The sequence below is a fragment of the Paroedura picta genome, chromosome 2 (assembly GCF_049243985.1).
Source record: "Paroedura picta isolate Pp20150507F chromosome 2, Ppicta_v3.0, whole genome shotgun sequence".
NCBI classification, from domain to species: Eukaryota; Metazoa; Chordata; class Lepidosauria; order Squamata; family Gekkonidae; genus Paroedura; species Paroedura picta.
Genome location: NC_135370.1, coordinates 87,697,623 through 87,715,950, shown reverse-complemented (window position 1 = coordinate 87,715,950; position 18,328 = coordinate 87,697,623). Strand labels below are relative to the sequence as shown.

At 40.5% G+C, this 18,328-nt stretch overlaps 1 protein-coding gene and 1 long non-coding RNA gene across 8 annotated transcripts in view; one reads left to right on the top strand and one right to left on the bottom strand.

Moving 5' to 3' along the window:
* The window catches only part of DUSP8 (dual specificity phosphatase 8), a 113,209-nt gene that overhangs the window by 36,995 nt on the left and 57,886 nt on the right, over positions 1–18,328 (top strand). For all 6 annotated transcript variants that reach the window (XM_077321485.1, XM_077321484.1, XM_077321479.1 and 3 more), the window contains one exon: positions 16,702–16,840. In XM_077321485.1, coding sequence (XP_077177600.1) covers positions 16,702–16,840 — 139 coding nt within the window. The remainder of the gene's footprint in view (positions 1–16,701; positions 16,841–18,328) is intronic.
* The window catches only part of LOC143829901 (uncharacterized), a 90,854-nt gene that overhangs the window by 24,874 nt on the left and 47,652 nt on the right, over positions 1–18,328 (bottom strand). Inside the window, exon 3 of one of the 2 annotated variants that reach the window (XR_013228278.1) lies at positions 16,835–17,223. The exons of the other annotated variant lie outside the window; for it this stretch is intronic. This is a non-coding gene — a long non-coding RNA (uncharacterized LOC143829901). Of the gene's footprint in view, positions 1–16,834; positions 17,224–18,328 lie in introns of those variants that run through there. 2 annotated transcript variants of the gene reach the window in all.

The window sequence follows — 18,328 nt, the reverse complement described above, 5'->3', positions numbered from 1 at the left end:
TATCGAATCATAGAATAATAGAGTTACTTATATCCCAGGCACTGGAGAAGACAAATGAAAAATAAAGGGCTGGTGTCAAAAATATAGAGCTATAAGGGGACTTTCTCCACGGTTCAGTGCAGTGTTCAGTATGATTTTCTTATGATATTTTAAAAAGAACACCCAAGGCAGCTAGCATCCAACCATGATTGCAAACATCATATAATTAACAAAACAGTCCCAGGGGTCAAGTTCTTCTTCTAAAGGGAGGTAGCCAGGGGCAGGAGAACAGATGGTGTTAGCTTAGCGCTGGACAGCAAGTTCTCCCCAGGCAAGTTAATATTAGAATGCTGGATTGGGATTGTCAGGTTTTAAAAAATATTGCCTGTGCTGGTTTATCTAACAGATGATATAATTCCCATCACATCTGAGTAGCATGTGTGTGTGTGTGTGTGTGTGTGTGTGTGTGTGGGAGGGGGGGAGTTTCACTTGGTAAATAACTATCATAAGCAAATGCCCATGAGGCAGGCCAGCAAAAAAGCTGGCAAGCCTAGTCAGGTTTGCCTTGCTCTCTTTAGGAAACAGGTGTTTTAAGTCTTTGCCTACTGGACAGCTAAACTGAAAGAACAAAACCCAAGGTTTTACACCCATGACGCATACATTCTCTTTTATGTTGCCTACTGCCTTTTCCTTCTCTGAAAGAACCTGGGAACAATATACGAGACTCAGCAACCATCTTTTAACAATGGGCTCTTCCTTAGACTCTTCATTTTGTGTGTAGCTCTCAGCAGCTGGATTGCTTTTTACTGTTTGTTCTCGCCTTCCCTCCCCCTTTTTTATTTTGTAGCAGAGTGAGGGTAATTCGGGCGATTAATCAAATGCTAGGCCCAGCTGGAGCCATCTGTGGAGTCCTCATCTCTCCCTCCCCTTGCATGTGTGCACACGGCTCTTAGCAATTGGCTAGCAATGACATCACCCCTGCCTGGATCAAGTGTGCGTGTTGGTGTGTGTGTGTGTGTGTGTGTGTGTATGTATGTATGTATGAAAGAGAGAGCGAGAGCGGGAAGACACTCCTTGCCTCTAATCTGCTTTATTGATGTTTCAGGGAGGGACTACAGAGCATGGTTTCTGGATTTTTTTTGTCTGCCATATAAGTATATACTAGAGAATAAAGCAGTTACTTAGAGAAATATGCCCTCTGATGCGAGAGGGTCATGGCTATAGTGGTTGCAGCTCAGTTCAATTATGAGAGTTGTTTTTGAGACAGAGTCACATGTTAGTATTTCTTCGAAACAGAAACAAATGAGGGACTCCTTGGGCAGGTGCTGGAGAACAAGAAGAGCCTCCCTCCCCCAAGCATTCCAAAGAGCACACAAAAAGCAATTTGTATTTTGTGATTCTGTGCAGGTGACATTCGAGCACAGAATGCTTTGTTAGGGGCATAGATCATCATCTGGAGAATCTTTGTTTTAAACAAAAGCAAATGTTTAGTTCTTGTGGTTGCAAAGATAGGATTCAAGGTGGTGGGTGAGGCGGAAGGGTTGCCTTGCTCTTTCCCTCTCTATTCTGCTGCTGCAAATGATCATATGCAGAGCAAAGGTGTGCCTATTTGCATGTTACAGAACTGCTTTTTTTCTGGGAGGGCAACATTTGGCTTCTGTTTATGCAGAATGTTGGAACTTCATAGTGGAGAATGTACATTGCCTTGGGCTTATGGTGACATAGGAGATGGCAAAGAAACCAACCTAGACTTTTATAGAGTTGGGAACTGAAAGAAAACTAGAAGATGAATCCCATGGTGATGATTATAGATAGCTCCTGTAATTCTGTAGGAGATGATATATGTCCTTCCTTCAGAAAGAAAGGGGACAAAACCAAAGGGAGCTTTCAGATGGAATTTCCCCTAGTGCATCTCCCCCGCACATGCACAGACTATGTTTGCAATGATGGCTTATTTTGTTTGCCTGCTGGTAATGTATGTAGCAGGCTTCATCTTTATTTAATTGAGAGATGTGGAGCAAGCACTTCCTAGAGGTTATTCTGTACTAAATTTTTGCTTCTGACAAAAGATGGCCCTAAATAGACTTGTTGAGAAACAACATAGGACTTCATAGAATGTAAGAACAGAGGGTTTGGTTTTGGCAGGGTGTGTGTGGTTTTGACATCTTCATACAAGCTAGATTGCAAAATATACCCTGGAAAAGCATGGCAATAAAGTTTTATGTAGCTGGAATCACAGGTATTATGTGACAAAGATGAACTAGTCTCATCTCATTGGATCTTGGAATCTAAGCAGGGACAGCCCTGCCTGGTATTTGGATGGGAGACCTCAAAGGAATACCAGGGCTGTTATTAGGGATGAATTTGAACTAGAAAATTCTGGTTAAGTTCTGGGTGTTCCTGATGGTACCTGGCTTAATCTGTTTTATTTCTCTCTGCTAAGAACTGTGGGGGGCGGGGGAGTGAAATGGACTGCTGAAATGGCTGCCAGCTATTTAAACCTAACAACTTGGTGGGTCCACCATAGAATCATAATATCATAGAATAATAGAGTTGGAAGGGACTTCCCGGGTCATCTAGTCCAACCCCCTACAATGTGCAGGACACTCAGAACCCTAACGCTTATCCAGTCTAACCTGCAACCCCCTTGAATCTTCATAGAATCAGCTTCTCTGTCAGATGGCTATCCAGCCTCTGTATGAAAATTTCCAAAGATGAAGAACCCACCACTTCCCGAGGAAGCCTGTTCCACTGAGAAACCACTCTAACTGTCAGGAGCTTCTTCCGGATGTTTAAACAAAATTTATTTTGAATTAATTTCATCCCATTGGTTCTTGTCCGTCCCTCCGGGGCAAGAGAGAACAACTCTACTTCATCCTCTACATGGCAGCCTTTTAAATACTTGAAGATGGCTATCAGATCCCCTCTCGGTCGTCTCCTCTCCAGGCTAAACAGACCAAGCTCCCCCAACCTTTCCTCATACACCTTTGTTGCCCTCCTTTGGACACACTCCAATTTGTCTACATCCCTCTTCAACTGTGGTGCATAAAACTGAACACAGTACTCCAAGTGAGGCCGAACCAGAGCAGAGTAAAGCGCTCCCCTCACCTCCCATGATCTGGATACAATACGCCATTTGGTACAGCCCAAATGCCATTTGCCTTTTTAGCCTGTTGACTTATGTTCAATGTATGATCTACTAAGACTCCTAGATCCTTTTCGCACATACTACTGCCAAGACAAGTCTCCCCCATCCTATATTGGTATATATGGTTTCCCTACCTAATTCAGAATTTTACATTTGTCCCAATTGAATTTCATTTTATTCAGTTTAGCCCACTTCTCGGGCTTATCAAGATCATCCCGTATTCTGATTCTGTCTTCTGTTGTGTTTGCTACCCTTCCCAGTTTAGTATCATCTGCAAATTTAATAAGAACCCCCTCATCCAAATAATTTATAAATATGTTGAACAACACAGGCCCCAGGACAGATCCCTGGGGCACTCCACTTGTCACTCGTCTCCAAGAGGATGCTGAACCATTAACAAGAACCCTTTGGGTACCATCTGTTCACCTGTTATCGATCCACCTGGCAGAATTAGATCCATACCACATTTTACCAACTTATCAACAAGAATGCCATGTGGAACCTTATCTAAAGCTTTACTGAAATCCAGATAAACTATGCAGATGATTTATCGATATCAGTATCATTCTGAGATTTTTTTGATGTTGGAAAAGTAATAAGTTTTTTTTTAAAGGCCTAAAGACTCAGACTGTGAACAAAAGGATGAAAGGCTACAAATTGCAGATGGCGGGACATCCAGCCCGTCATCCTACTTAAAGAATTTAAAATTCAGCCCTGCTGAAAGAGAGCACTATTTAATCTAGCCCAGTATTCTGTCCCTCATAGTGATCAACCAGTTGTTGGAGGGCCAATGACCAGTGCATAGATGTTGCCTGCTAAAACTGACATCCAGAAATTTGCTGCCTCTGGAAGTGGAGGTTGGCTTTTGTTATCATGGCAAGTAGTCATTGATTGGACCTACATCCATGGATCTATCTAATCCCCTATTAAACTACTCTTTCAGTAGTAGGGCCAAAACCAGTTTGAGAGGTGGTGGTTTTGAGCAGCACCCCTTCCTCATTCTTTCCATAGAAACTGTAGTCTCATCAGCTGCAGTCTATAAAACAAAACAAAACTATAAAAGAATCATAGTTCTGCCTTAAGCTATTAGCCAGTTCCACATTATGTCAGTAGATTCTGTAAACTGATTATACAATATGTCAAATTCTTTCTGAAATAACGCTAAAGTTATAGCTCAAGATTTTGTTTATTCCTATTTCATTGTAGTGAACATAATGTTTACCATTGTCTTCAGTGTCAGTCAGTATCTATTCCTTTTAAATTCTAATTATTTCAATGAAAGGAATTCACATTTAGGGTTGAGATTATATAACAGCAAGTAGCTTTTAATGTCCAAGCATGTGATGAGATCAAAGAAGGAAACCATCTTCCTTTCTTGATTATTTCATTACAGATAGTTGTGTTATTGCCAGGCTTAGTGCCGTGAACAATATAAAACCTTAAGACTTGACAGAAGCAGAATGCCTTGTGAGATTTTGGTGTTCAGTTAATTTCATCCTTTGGGAAAGAGCATAGGTGGAGATTTGTGAAGAAGAATTTGTTTATTTTGTCATGTTCCTCCGAGGAGTCCAGAGCAGCATCCATGATCTTATCACCATAACATGAAGATTTGGCTCTGAGAGTTTCCAATCTGTGTTAGCTAGTGATCTTTTTGACTCGACCAGAGCGCTGAACCCAGGTCTTCCCGACCTATATTTTATTTATTCATTAATCCAATGTATATACTACCCCTTACTGTGACGTCTTGGGGTGGTATACATAGAACCACTTGGGAGCAGAAAGGTACCATGCAACATTTGGAATGGAGAATAGCAGTAGTAACAGTTGGGTACTAACAATTTATGTTAGGGACATTGTTGGGTGTCAGGGGTTGCTTGGTAAGGGACCAGGTTATAGGCAGGTCCTCATTTCTGGCCATCATCTGAAAGCCCAGTGGAAGAGCTCCATTTTGTAGGCCCTACGGAATTGTTAAATTTCCAGTACGGCCTTGATTTCATTATGCGGATGAAGAAGCTCTGGCTCTAGTCAATGTCAGTAGTTTTCGGCCACAAATTGTGCCCATCAGGGGGGGATTTTTTTTTTTTTTTACTTGAAGAGTGTGGAAATGATTAAGTGCCAGCTCCTACGCCAGCAAAAAAGGTCTTTCTGAGACAATGATTGAACAAATATTTGTTGCGACTGGTGTATTTGGGTTTTTAAAAAAACAGTTTTTAAAGGAAAAGGGGCTTTTATGGAGCATGAACACAACAGTTCATTGGCTGTTCTGTTTGATTGACCGCCAGGGGCGGTAAGAAGCACGGAAAAATATTGCTTCCTTTGTTGCGATTCCAGCAAGACCGGAAACCTGTGGGGAATGAATAGACCCCTGCTGGGACTTCAATATTCCACTAGCATTGAAGGTATGCGGAATGACAAAATTCCACTATTAAATTTAGCGTTTCTGCATACTGCAAACATTTAGCAACATTGGTCCTTGTGCGGAAAGGTTCCCATTTTTGGAGCGAATTTGCCATGTTGTTCTTTTTCTGGCAGAAATTCTCTGTTTTTATTGAGAACAGAAAGAAATTTAACGGTATAGTAATACTGGATAATACATAATGGGCAATATTCTCTTAAACCTTTAGCTTTTTGGGTTGTTGTCATGCAAAGTTAGCTTCAGGGTCTCAAACAGAAAAAGTGTTTCCCAGCCCCCGCTACCTGAAATCTTTTAATTCAGAATACTTGGACTAAAAATGGAACCTTCTGCATGCACACCATCTGCTTACCATAGTTAATAGTTGTTGCTATGGCTTCTGTTTGAAAGTATATTGTAATTACCTGAAGAAGTGTGTGTGTGCACACAAAAGCTTATACCTAAAATAAAACTTTGTTGGTCTTAAAAGGTGCCACTGGACTCAAACTTTCTTCTGTAATTATCTTGGAATCTGTTTGTCTTACATAACAAAGAAAAAAGGTAATATCCAGTAATGGCTCTGCTAAGTCCTTTCAGGGGGCCTTGATGGGTTTGAGGAGGTGGCCTCTGCAGCTAGCTGGAAGTAATGTGGGTGGAAGAAGACTCCTGTCTTCTTCCAAGGGAGCCAATCTGGCTAAAGGAAGCCCTGGCCCTTGGGACTTCTTACCACTTGGAAAAATGACACAAGCATCTCAGTATTTTTTAGAAAGATCAATAAATACATATAAATAAAAGCTAAGCTTTTTCAAGGTGTTGATTTCTCCAGCTCTCAGCTATGTAATCCACCCTTCACTATGGGTCATCTCCATTCTTATGGTAAACAAGAGAATCCTGCGTTGAGCAGGGGGTTGGACTAGATGGCCAGTATGGCCCCTTCCAACTCTATGATTCTGTGATTCTGTGAAGAGAAGCCAGTGGCATTTAGAAGCCTGATATCTGCCTTCTTTTATTGTTAGTGATGCTGCTGCTGCTGCTTCAAGTGCATTCAAGAGGACAGTTGCATGGAGGGCAGCAGTAGAACAAATCACCCTCATACTATGTGGGTGTTGTTTTTTGTTTGTCTCTGATGGGAGAGGGGATAGGGGTTAGTGGAGCTGCTGCTGAGTAGCAGATGGCAGGAAGGGTGACATCATAGGCACAATTGTCCTACCCCATTATTCTTCCTGACAGGCTCCTGCCCTCCTTTCTGGTTTCCTGCTGACAAAGTTTGAAGCTGGGAAGAAAAGCAACTAGAGATCCTCAAATAGTTCCTCCATTTTGCGTAAAGTATGTCTAAGTAATATTGTAGAATTCTAAAGCAATACAAGGTTTAGTACATGAAATAAGATGCAGGCCTCACTTTCAAGTTTGTGAGCTAATGGAGATTGTATATATTTAGCAGTGAAAGAGAGAGGTTATACCACTGAATTCTATGCATGCTTTTCCAACCATTCCACGGAATTCAGTGGTGATTATTCTGAGGTATTTAATAATTCTCATAATTAAAACACCAGCCTTAAATTGCCATCCACACACCCCATGAAAATACCTTCACTCTTTTAGGAAGGGCAGATTTCACTTGTTATGGCTTTTCCCTGTCACTGGGATTCACTGAAGAAGTGACCTCTCTTGCAACCAATGAACTGTCTGAAGTCTGGGCTTTTCAACCCTACAGACTGTACTTTCACAGTCTGATCAATTTTAATGTCTCCACTTTTGATAAAGGGATATCAGTTGTTTTATCACAGAAAACTAGTTTATATGTGGAGAATATTAACTTGTTATAAACTCTGATTTCTTTAATAAAATGTACTTTCATACAAGTATCATAGAGAAGACAGAATCAATAGGTCATCACAGCAGCTAAGCCTGATTACCTGGTGTGAGCTTTTGCTTTGATGTTGATAGGTTCATTTACGTGGGCAAACTCTGTTATATATCAAAGCTGCTGAGTGTAATGCAATAGTTTTTCACTCTTTTTGTCTTAAAAAGATGCTTTAACCAAGGCATGCTCCCAAAGTATTCTTAATTTCATAGTGCTAGAACAAAAGAACCTCCTCGAAATCAAGAACAAGCTGCTCTTGGGTGATCTGATGCTTTGTATATCCAATTTAATGGCTTTTTAAAACCTTGCTCCAAGTGACTTGAGCCATACACAAAGAACGCAGCTGTGACCTTACCATTTAGATGGACAAAGGTATATATATTTTTTCAAATATAGCTTGGCATGCATCATGTTCCTGCAGATAGCCCTCTTTACACAGATATTGGGAGCATTTTTCCTGAGAAATAGATCAATCATGAAATTTGAGGAGAAATATAGTATGTATTATGCAAGCAGGAGACAAATTTAAAATGGGAGACACTTCAGAAATGTGTATATAAATATTGAAATGTAGAAGCAGAACAAAAATACGTTTTAAATATAACATCTTGAATATAAACATATAAAGAAGTAGATAGCAGAAATTATAAGATATATAATAGCTTTTCTTTCTATACTGTGATATATTATCTATTGTTAAAAGTTACAATGAGTAGCTTGGATTGGAAAAAATATGTAATACTGAATATGTAATAAAGATGAAAACAATGATGTGGATGTAAAATAGATTAGTTATGAATTTTTGGGATCTAAAATGTTGACTGTAAAGGAAACCCAACAGAAGTAAAACCAAACAAAAACCAAAAATAATTGTTTGGAAGGCAATTCAACAGCATCAACAGTATTATTATTATTATATTATTATTAGAAGAAAAAGAAGAAGAGATGGTTCTTATATGCCGCTTTTCTCTTTTGAAGGAGTCTCAAAGTGGCTTTCAATCACCTTCCCTTTCCTCTCCCCACAACAGGCCCCCTGTGGGGTAGGTGAGGTTGTGAGAGAACCCTGATATTCTTGCTCGGTCAGAGCAGTTTTCTCAGTGCTGTGGCTGCATGTGGGGGAGCGCAGATTCAAACCCAGCTTGCCAGATTAGAAGTCCGACCTAACCATTACACCAAGATGGCTCTCGACATATTAAGATTAATTGCAGTTGTGGAATGTTTACATATCATACAGTTAAATAATTTTTCTCAGGTAAAAATTTGCAAGCTTAACCTAGCACCCATTGGACCCAGGATCCTCACTAGGGGACCATTCTGTATACATGACTTTATTGCTGCGCTTCTAGAAATGTCAGATTCATAGAATAACTAGACCAAGAGAGCAGAAGGTGGAAAGTAACTGCGACAGAGCATCATGGATGAGAAATTGTAATTAGGATTGCCAGTATCTTTATTGGCTATGCTTCTCTGCCTTTAATAGCAACAAGACATGTAGGAATTGAAGAAATGAAGCTCAGAAAACACAGAGGTCAGCAAAAAGAACCAGAAATCTACATCAGTGAAGACTAGAGATGTATAGGTTTCTGGAAATGTTAAGGCTATGGGAGGGGGGGGGGAGACAACAACCCAAGGGAAACAAATTTGGGTACTCTTGAATTGATGCAGTATGTTATCTTCATCAGCAAAAAAGGTTTTCCATTTGGAGTTGTTGAATTTTAACACTAATTTTTAAATTTTAAACTGTATTATTTCTAATACTTCAATTTTTATTGTAAGCCTCTCTGAGCCCTTTTGGGGATTGGCAGGGTAAAAATCAATAAATTATTAAATAAATAAATAAACAAATAAATAAATGTTTGAGGTATTAATCCATATGGCCGCCATAAGTGACCTGGTGGCACATAACACCTATGTCTTATCAGACTTAAATGTTCTTTACCATTTAAGGACTTAACATGCATCATCTGTACCAGTATTCACATAAAATTCCATTGTTCTAGAATATATATGAAATTAAAAAATACTAATTCTATTCATACAATTACACAGGTATTCAGTATTAGAGATGGAGTAGCAAATTGCATCCTCAGGTGCCCAGACCTATCCAATTTGTGCCAGTTGAAATAGCCAGGTTTAAAATAAAAGCTGTTATCTTTATAGTAAAGAAAGGAAGTTGGTATTATCTGTTCTTCAAGCCATCAATGTAGCCAGCATTATCTAGAAACAATATAAAAGACCTCAAACACCTATTTATCAGAAGGGTTAAGATATATACCATGTGCAGCAATCCCTCTTTAAACAATTTCCTGTTTAGGGTAGGGGGTTGTAATGCCATATACCTCTTCAGTAATGCACCATCTTGTATTCTGTGTCACATGACTGTGGCCAAAATTAGGTACATAAAATCAGTATTATGACACTCAGTAAATAACATATCTTTTAAATATATCTTTCAAAATACTGCTATCATGTTTCTTTGTGAAGAGTCAATTGTTTTCAATTTTGAATTTCGGGTTTTGTTATTTCATATTGAGTGTATATGTGCTTATATTAAAACAGTAGACATTTTTCTTTCACATGCAGTAGAATATTGGTTTGAAAGATGTCAACACTGCATTGGTATTGCGTTTACCTAATGGTGTAGATCATTTGACATAGCTCATCTTTACGCCTTTCTATAGACTAAAACAATATTTTAAAACCTAACCTTTAAAAGCCTCTTACTCAATGTAAGAGTGGGGGAGGGGGGTTTCATTGTTGCCACTCCCAAATTTCCAATTGTCTCATTGGAAAATGGGGATGTGTAAGGTACCTTTGTTCCAGACCTTAATATTTCTAATAAGTTCAGGTGAGATAAAGCTGAGCTAGAGACAAGGTGAACTTTTAGATGATAAAAAGGAAAAACTGAAGGGAGCAGGTAGGCTAGGTAGGTGAATGCAAAAATCTGTTCTGGTAGTCATTTTTTAAAAGCCTGTCAGTTGTATGTGAGGGCAACATCTACTGTGGCTTTCAAACAGGAATTTATGTATCAGTATAGTTAAAGCACAGGAAATGTAATTTAGCTTAAAAGTATATGAAACGTCTTCTTTTCTCACTATTCCCCTTCTGAATTCTGCCCAGGCAATGCAGTGTTTATATGATGCAGCCTGCTTGTGAGCTGCCAATGCTTGTTTGGCATTTCTGTTGCTTGAAACCTTATAACTTTAATAAGATATAAACCGTGTCGCATCCATCTGCTGTTGCTCAGCAACTCTGCAGTAATGCCCAAACAAAGCTCCCCATGTGGAAGGAACACTAAATCCTACTGTGGGATAATTCTGTTTCCAAAGCTGTTGTTTCCTTCTCTCCCAACAGTCCAAGCCTGGTAGTAAATTCTTCTAACTATAATAGTGAAGGATACTGAGTGAGGGGAAGTGCCTAGCTGATTCCCGTTTTTTCTTGTGCCCATGAATGCAAAGATTGTATTGAGGATATATGTAATAGTATTTGGGGGGGACTTCAGGAAAGTCTAGCTGCAGGCAAGGAGAAATGCCTTTTTGTCTCTAAGGCCACTTGTATTTATATTTCTTTCCAGCATTACTTTTATTTCTCATACTAGGAATAGCATGAAGAAAGGTAATGTCAGAATGTGCATGCATATGTATTTCTTCAAAAATAAAGCTCTTTCTCGATGTTCCTCCCAGGCACAAATTTTAAATAGCCATTATTAATGCTGACACCCTGGTATGAGACGTAATTCCGGTGTTAGAAGAAGCAAAATGTGAACAGTTTCTTTTAGTCTCTGAGACCATTTGGGACAATTTGGGATTGGGTGCAATTAATGTAAGCACACTCACAGACTGACTCCACATGGCAGCTGCAACCGGCCACCACTAGGGGTTTGTGACAGGGACGTTTGCTCAGCTGCTTCCTGTGTTCCCATGGGGGACTCTTTTCTGTGGTGGACCCAGTCTGCTCCAGATTTCTGCCTCCACATGGAGGCAGCTCGGGCTAGATGGTTCTGCTGTGTGTGTGTGTGGGGGGGGCAGTGTGTGTGTGTGTGTGTGTGTTACTTTGCACAAAGGTGGGATTGTGTGCCAATGAAAAAGAAAGAATTAACGCAAAGAAAAACTTCTCCATTTGGCTCCGCAGCGTTGCGAAGCACTGCGGAGCCAAGTGGGGCACACCATAGGAGGGGAGGAGCTAGACCTGGAAGACTCAGCTCTTCCACATCCACATGGGCCTACCTTGTGGCAAAAAAAGGGAATTCTGATTTTTCCACATTCCCTTCCTGTGGGGCAATGGAGGGCCTTATCTGGGACAGGGCTGGAATGGTGCCAACATCATATGGACATGGGGATTAGCGCTGCTCCCATATGAGCGCTGGCCAAGCCTTTTCCACTCACGTGGAATCGGCCCCAGAGAAAGCGAGAAAGTGCATGCATGATGATCAGAAGTTGAAGACATAGCTTCCAAAGGTCTAAGCCAGGGGTAGTCAAACTGCGGCCCTCCAGATGTCCATGGACTACAATTCCCAGGAGCCCCCTGCCAGCATTCGCTGGCGAATGCTGGCAGGGGCTCCTGGGAATTGTAGTCCATGGACATCTGGAGGGCCGCAGTTTGACTACCCCTGGTCTAAGCCCTTCTGAGAATAATATTTATTAAGAGCATATAAAAGGCTTCATGAAGATTACTTCACAATCTCATCCCTTCCATAGTCATACTTCCCCCTAATCTTCGTTGGCGTCTTCAATACTCATCCCTCTGGAGTTTCAGATGCTACAGATAGAATCAAACAACCATTTCCACAGGAAATATTTAGAGAGCCATGACATGCTTCACATTGATTTCTCCTGCTCTCTTATATTAGTTTGTTTTGACAATCATAATTGAGTGTTAAATTTGCATCAATAGCATCCCTCATGTTTCTTACAGGCAGCCAGACATGAGTCAATCAGCAAGGGATGTGTTGAAAGTTGCTAGGCAACTACCCATGGTTAAAAAGGTCCAGTGAACTCAAAACAACTTCAAATAGAATCTCTTTTCTCTATGGATTTACAGTTTGGTGTTATACACTCCTCTGTGTCCAGAGGAAGACTTGTAGTGGGTAGGCTTTTGTTTTGTTATTTTATGTTTTTGCGGTGTCTTAAGGCCTCTGCAATAATACAAAAATATGGCCCTCTAATTTGCTCTCTGTCATCCAGTGAGTTTAGGTATTGTATGTCTTCCCTATATCTCAATGCCACATTTATTTCAGTAGAGCTATTTCCATTTCCATTGGATTATCAAATAAAACAGATTTGATTCTGTGAGATTCCTGGCATTTGTTAAGTAAAATATATTGTCATTATTATTGCTACCACTGATTCTAGTAGTAATTTGAAATGTATTTCTTATTCTATAGTGGTGAACTTGATTGGGGCAGTCTGTCCATTTTGTATTACCACAAGATGTATTACACTGGATCTTTTCAATAACTCTGGCAATATTTTATTTATAAAACTCACCCTAGAATAAGGTGACCAGATTGTCCCACTTTTGGAGGGACATCTGGGGGCACCTGGCAAATTGTACTTATGTTGAAATTAAAAATATATATTACAATACTATTTTGCATTCTATGCATTTGTTGCTCCATATAATCAAGACCCCCCCCCTGTCAATGGTGTCCTGCTTTACCAATGTTAAAATCTGGTCACCTTACCCTCGAATGACATTGATAGCAAGGTTACAGTTGAAATGGGGTATGTGGGTGTATTTTCAGTAGAGATCTGCACAGGTGAAGCAGTTGTCTGAAGCTTCAAAATGATGGCTGGCAAATTTCAGTTTCTGACTTCAGCTACTTCAGGTTGAGGGGGCTTGGTCTGCTTTGCCTGGAGAAAAGACAACTAAGAGGTGATATGATAACCATCTTCAAGTACTTGAAGGGCTGTCATATAGAAGATAGAAGAGAGTTATTTTCTGTTGCACCAGAGGGTCAGACCGGAACCAATGGGTTTAAATTAATTAAAAAGAATTTTCTGCTAAACATCTGGAAGAAGTTCCAGACAGTTAGATTGGTTCCTCAGTGGAACAGGCTTCCTCAGGAGGTGGTAGGTTCTCCTACTTTGGAATTTTTTAAGCAGAGGCTAGTCATCTGCCAGAAATGCTGATGTTATGAAATTAGGCAGATTGTGAGTGCCAGTGTTTTGGGATGTGCCAGTGTTTGTCTCTTGTGGCTATTCCTTGCATACCTTGGTAATTGCTAATTGCTGCTGTGGGATGGTAGGTGAATTTCCTCCAGGCCAGGCTGGTTTCTGGAGATATTTGGTAGTGGGATCACTTGGGCATGACATTGGGGTCACCATAGGTGGGCAGGTAGTTGTGAGTTCCTGCATTGCACAGGGGTTTGGACTAGATGTCCCTGGAGGACCCTTACAACTCTATGATTCTGTGATTTAAAAAAGGGGGGAATCTCAAATAGTGATTTGATACATAGGGCATGAAAATTAAGGTCACACTGTTCATTGGTAGAAAAAAAAGCATATAGGGATACAGATTTCTGAGGCTCTGGACTGATAATATTTGGTGACAATTGCTGTTTATGGAATTGGTGTTGATAACACATTTGAGAGGCCAAATGTGGTGAGAAGGAATGAGGCTGGACCAAGAGGCACAAAATGGTTGAGAAGCAAAGTGAGAAGTCATGGAAGCTTGCTAATTATAGCTTGCCTGTGTACAATTAGTGAAGTTTTCCAACTGGTAAATGAAATGGGGTGCTGCTATTTATGGGAGTCTATGTAAAAGGAACAGGACTTATATGTGCTGGTAGAGTTTCCTTGAGCAGTTACTCATTTGAATCGGGCCATGCTGCTGTTCATCTTCTGAGCCTGTGTAACTTGGCCTCTTTTCTACATTAGCACTGGTCAACCAGGATATTGACATGTGTGGAACCGAAGACTTTCACTGTCTAGAATTATCATTATGTTATCCTCATTCTGGGAGCATATATATTTTAAATATTTTCTCTATCAAGCTTGTACATCTGGAGATATAGGTTGTTGCCTGTATCCTGCACAAAATCAGTTACTTAAGGCCCAAATTTTTATACGTTTTCAGTGGCAACTATCAAGCAGATACGTGCTGGGAGTTCCCTGTTGAAACTTAGACCCTTGGGTGTGTAAGAGCCCAGTTCTCAGCCATTTCAGGTCAGAAAAATGCGACAGCCTTGGGGCTTACTTTCTCCATGTGTTATTCAGTTTTGATCCAGATCTGACCCTCTACATGCCTAAGAATCTAAATTTCAACCATGAACTCCAACCACATTTCAGCTTGACAGGACATGAGGTAGACCCATAAGCAATGTAACGGAATGAGCTTGGACATATCTACACCAGATGACTTTGATTACAGTAGTCATTCATTCTCTGCAGAAGAACAGAGAATTGCAGCACTATGAATTAACATAGGACTTTAATGGAGAGTTCTTAGTACTCTCAGCAAACTACAACCCCTAGGAGTCTTTTGGGGAAGGTGTGGCATATATACTTGTAGTATAGGTATGTTCTTATTCTCATTTCCAGGGGATGTAGTCTATGAATGCTGCTCTTCATTCATTTCCCTATTCCTACAGTACATCGGACACACTACAAAGTGGATGGCCTGTACTAAAAATGGATTTGATTTAAATGCCTTTCAAAGCTGACTCCAAAACACTAAGAGGATATCTGGAATGTAATGGAAAGAGCTATTTAGTCCTTTCTCCATCTCCAACTGGCTGCTCTCCCTGGCTTTGCTTCACCACAGCTGCCTTCCCCCTGACAGAAGAATGATAGATGTACTTTGCGCCAGCGGTGGAAGGACGCCAGCTCGGAAGGCTGGCGTATGCCACCTATCAGCCTATTCAGCAGATTCGTTGAGCCATGACACTGTGAAGATTTTATCAGCCTTTAATGCATTAACCTTTCATTAGACAAGGCAGCCCTTGACTATGCCTTGCACTCTCCATCTGCATGCATGCTATTGCTTAGGTATGCTTGCTTTGTCAGAGGGAAGCCCCTTTTGTCTCTCCATGGACTTGAGCAATCCTGGTGTGCCCCATGTCATCTTTCCTGCAGAGGTGCATGAGACTCCCAAGAACCCTGTTATCATCTGCACTAATGTTAGTGTAGAGAGAAAGCTCTACTGAAGAAATCTTCCCATAACCTTCTCTGCTCCTTTTTATATTCATGAGCTCATGCACACACACACACACACACACACACACACAGAGAGAGAGAGAGAGAGAGAGAGAGAGAGAGAGAGAGAGAGAGAGAGAGAGAGAGAGAGAGAGAGAGAGAGAGAATAGAGATCATGTGAAAAGAAAGTAATTTTAACAAAGAATAAAGACTCCATGCTGGTGATAGGAGTACCTGTATGGTTCTCGCCCATCAAAACAAAAGACTATTGACTGTGATTATGAATTAAATTTGGGTCCAGACATCTCTAAAAAATAAAATGGATGCACTGTATCCAGCTCCTGCTCTTTTTAATGAGTTCCAGAGATTTGATTTTTATTCTCTCCTCCATCTTCATTCCCTCTTTCTGTTAGAATCATAGAATAATGTTGGAAGGGACCTTATGGGTCATCTAGTCCAACCCCCTGAACTATGCAGGACACTCACAATCCTATCACTCATCCACTGTAACCTGCCACCCCCTTAAGCCTTCACAGAATCAGCCTCTCTGTCAGATGGCTATGCAGCCTCTGTTTAAAAATTTCCAAAGATGGAGAACCCACCACCTCCCAAGGAAGCCTGTTCCACTGAGAAACCGCTCTGTCAGGAACTTCTTCCGGATGTTTAGACGGAATGTCTTTTGAATTAATTTCATCCCATTGGTTCTGGTCCATTCCTCCGGGACAAGAGAGAACTACAGCATACTGAAAGCAAGTGTGCTAAATATTTCCATCCTGAATACCAATTCATAGTTGTGTTATGGGATATTACTTGTACTACAGTGGTGTCCTGAAGACTGCTTCATCACAAATAAATTGATACTCTACATAATTATTTGGGGATCACCGGTTGATGTCTTTTCAAAGTATGTATCTCCATTGTTTTCTTCTTGAAATGCAGATGCTCGACAAACCATACCACCCTTTATTTAGGTAATGGGGCACTAAGTCTCCATAGTCACTCCTTTTATAGAAACTAGAACAATGTTCTGTTAATTTTTCTGTGGCCGTCAACATACCAGTTTTCTTATACCCTCCATATCCTTTCATTGCTTTCTTGCTCCATTGCTCTTTTGAGGCTGGAGAATAATGGATTGACCTTGAGGCATGTATACTAAAGCTTTGGTGTGGTATTTCACTCACAGGTGGAGGCAGAAGAGCACCAAGATGTGGTGGTCTATGATCAGAGCTCACGGGATGCAAATGGACTGGCAGCCGACAGTTTCCTCTCCATTCTTCTCGGAAAGCTGGACAACTGTTTCCATAATGTCTCCATACTTACAGGTAGGAACTGGCAGAAGTGTAATGAAAAATTCTTGCCAATAGAGGATACAGGGAAGAAACATTTCTGAGAACAATGTCCAGATCAAGGTTGATGGTAAAACAGTGCCCTGTCTGATGGCTGTTCATAACTGGGTCTCAGTAAATTAATGGATTTTCGTATATGTATTGTAGCAGATATCCTCCTTGCTTCTTTATTCATGCACTTTCTAGGATGACCCAAAAATGTTCTGAGCCAGTTTGTCATGTCTGTAACTGATGTCACATGATGCAATACTGGAACAGCTGCATGGTTCAGGACAAAGCTTGGCTGAATTAATTACCTTGCAAAAAGCAGAAGTCACTGTATAGCATATCACTCCTTACCATATGTCTGTTCTTTGTGTCTGTGAAGGAAAGGATTGTTGTATAGATTAGCTTTATGGAAAGAGGAAATGGGAGAAATCTCCTAAATCAATTTAAAGTATACTATATTCTGTCCAGTAGAGGGGAGTGTTGCTCATTTACAACAGTCAACAGTTAAATATTTCGGAATGCTGAATTTTTTCGGATACCTTATGGGTACCATAGAATATAATGGAGACTCAGTCTGAAGTAGAAGCACTAGATTTGCAGCATAGCTGCTGGTATCTCTCTTCAAAAACTCTACAAGTTTCAAAAAGATCAGACCAGGGACCTAATGCTATGAACCTTCATAGAATGCACCCATATCCTCCGTTGCTCTCAATGGAAGGGGAAGATGCCTTTTGCAAGCTGTGAGTGAACTCTGAAGGCATTGAAAGGGCTTGCTGTCCCTTTAAATACCTGCAAGTGGCAAGTTCATCATAAAGGCGTTTCAAGGGACAGCAATCCCTTTAAATGTTCTTTAAATTCAACTATCTGGCTGTCCTGAAAAATCAAAAATATTTTAAGGATTTTTCAGGCTCTGCCATTTTGAATAGCTGAAATTTGGCCCCTATCCATATCCAACTGAAAAAGTAGCTCGAGAATACTGCTAAGGTATTTTTTGGCTATTTTTTCCCCGGTTCAGATATACCAGATGCACACTTCTAAACAAGCTGAGCAGCAAGTGCCTGGCCATACCACAGAGAACTTTTTCCTCTCCCATGGCTTTTGCTCACATAGCATAATTTCTACCATGCATCTTGTGCCTGTTGCTTGTTTGCAGCCAGTTCTATGGAACAATTTGCCAGCAGGATTACATTTATAGAACTGGACATTAAGAAAAGGAGATTGGGAGATTTGTAGGAAGCAAGGGGAATTTCTTGGGAAAATCCATATGGTCTCTTTCCCCAAGAAAGGTTCAGCCCATATGCCTATCATGGTTAATATTTACAATGAATGAGAGAGTAGGATCATTTCCAGAACTCTTAAAAATTAATCAGTGAATTCATTCGGAAAGAGGAAAAGGTGGGGATGTTAATTGCAATGAATAAGCGTCCCTGATGGACTCTTATGCCTGATCATAGCCCATGTGGTAAAGTGACTAAG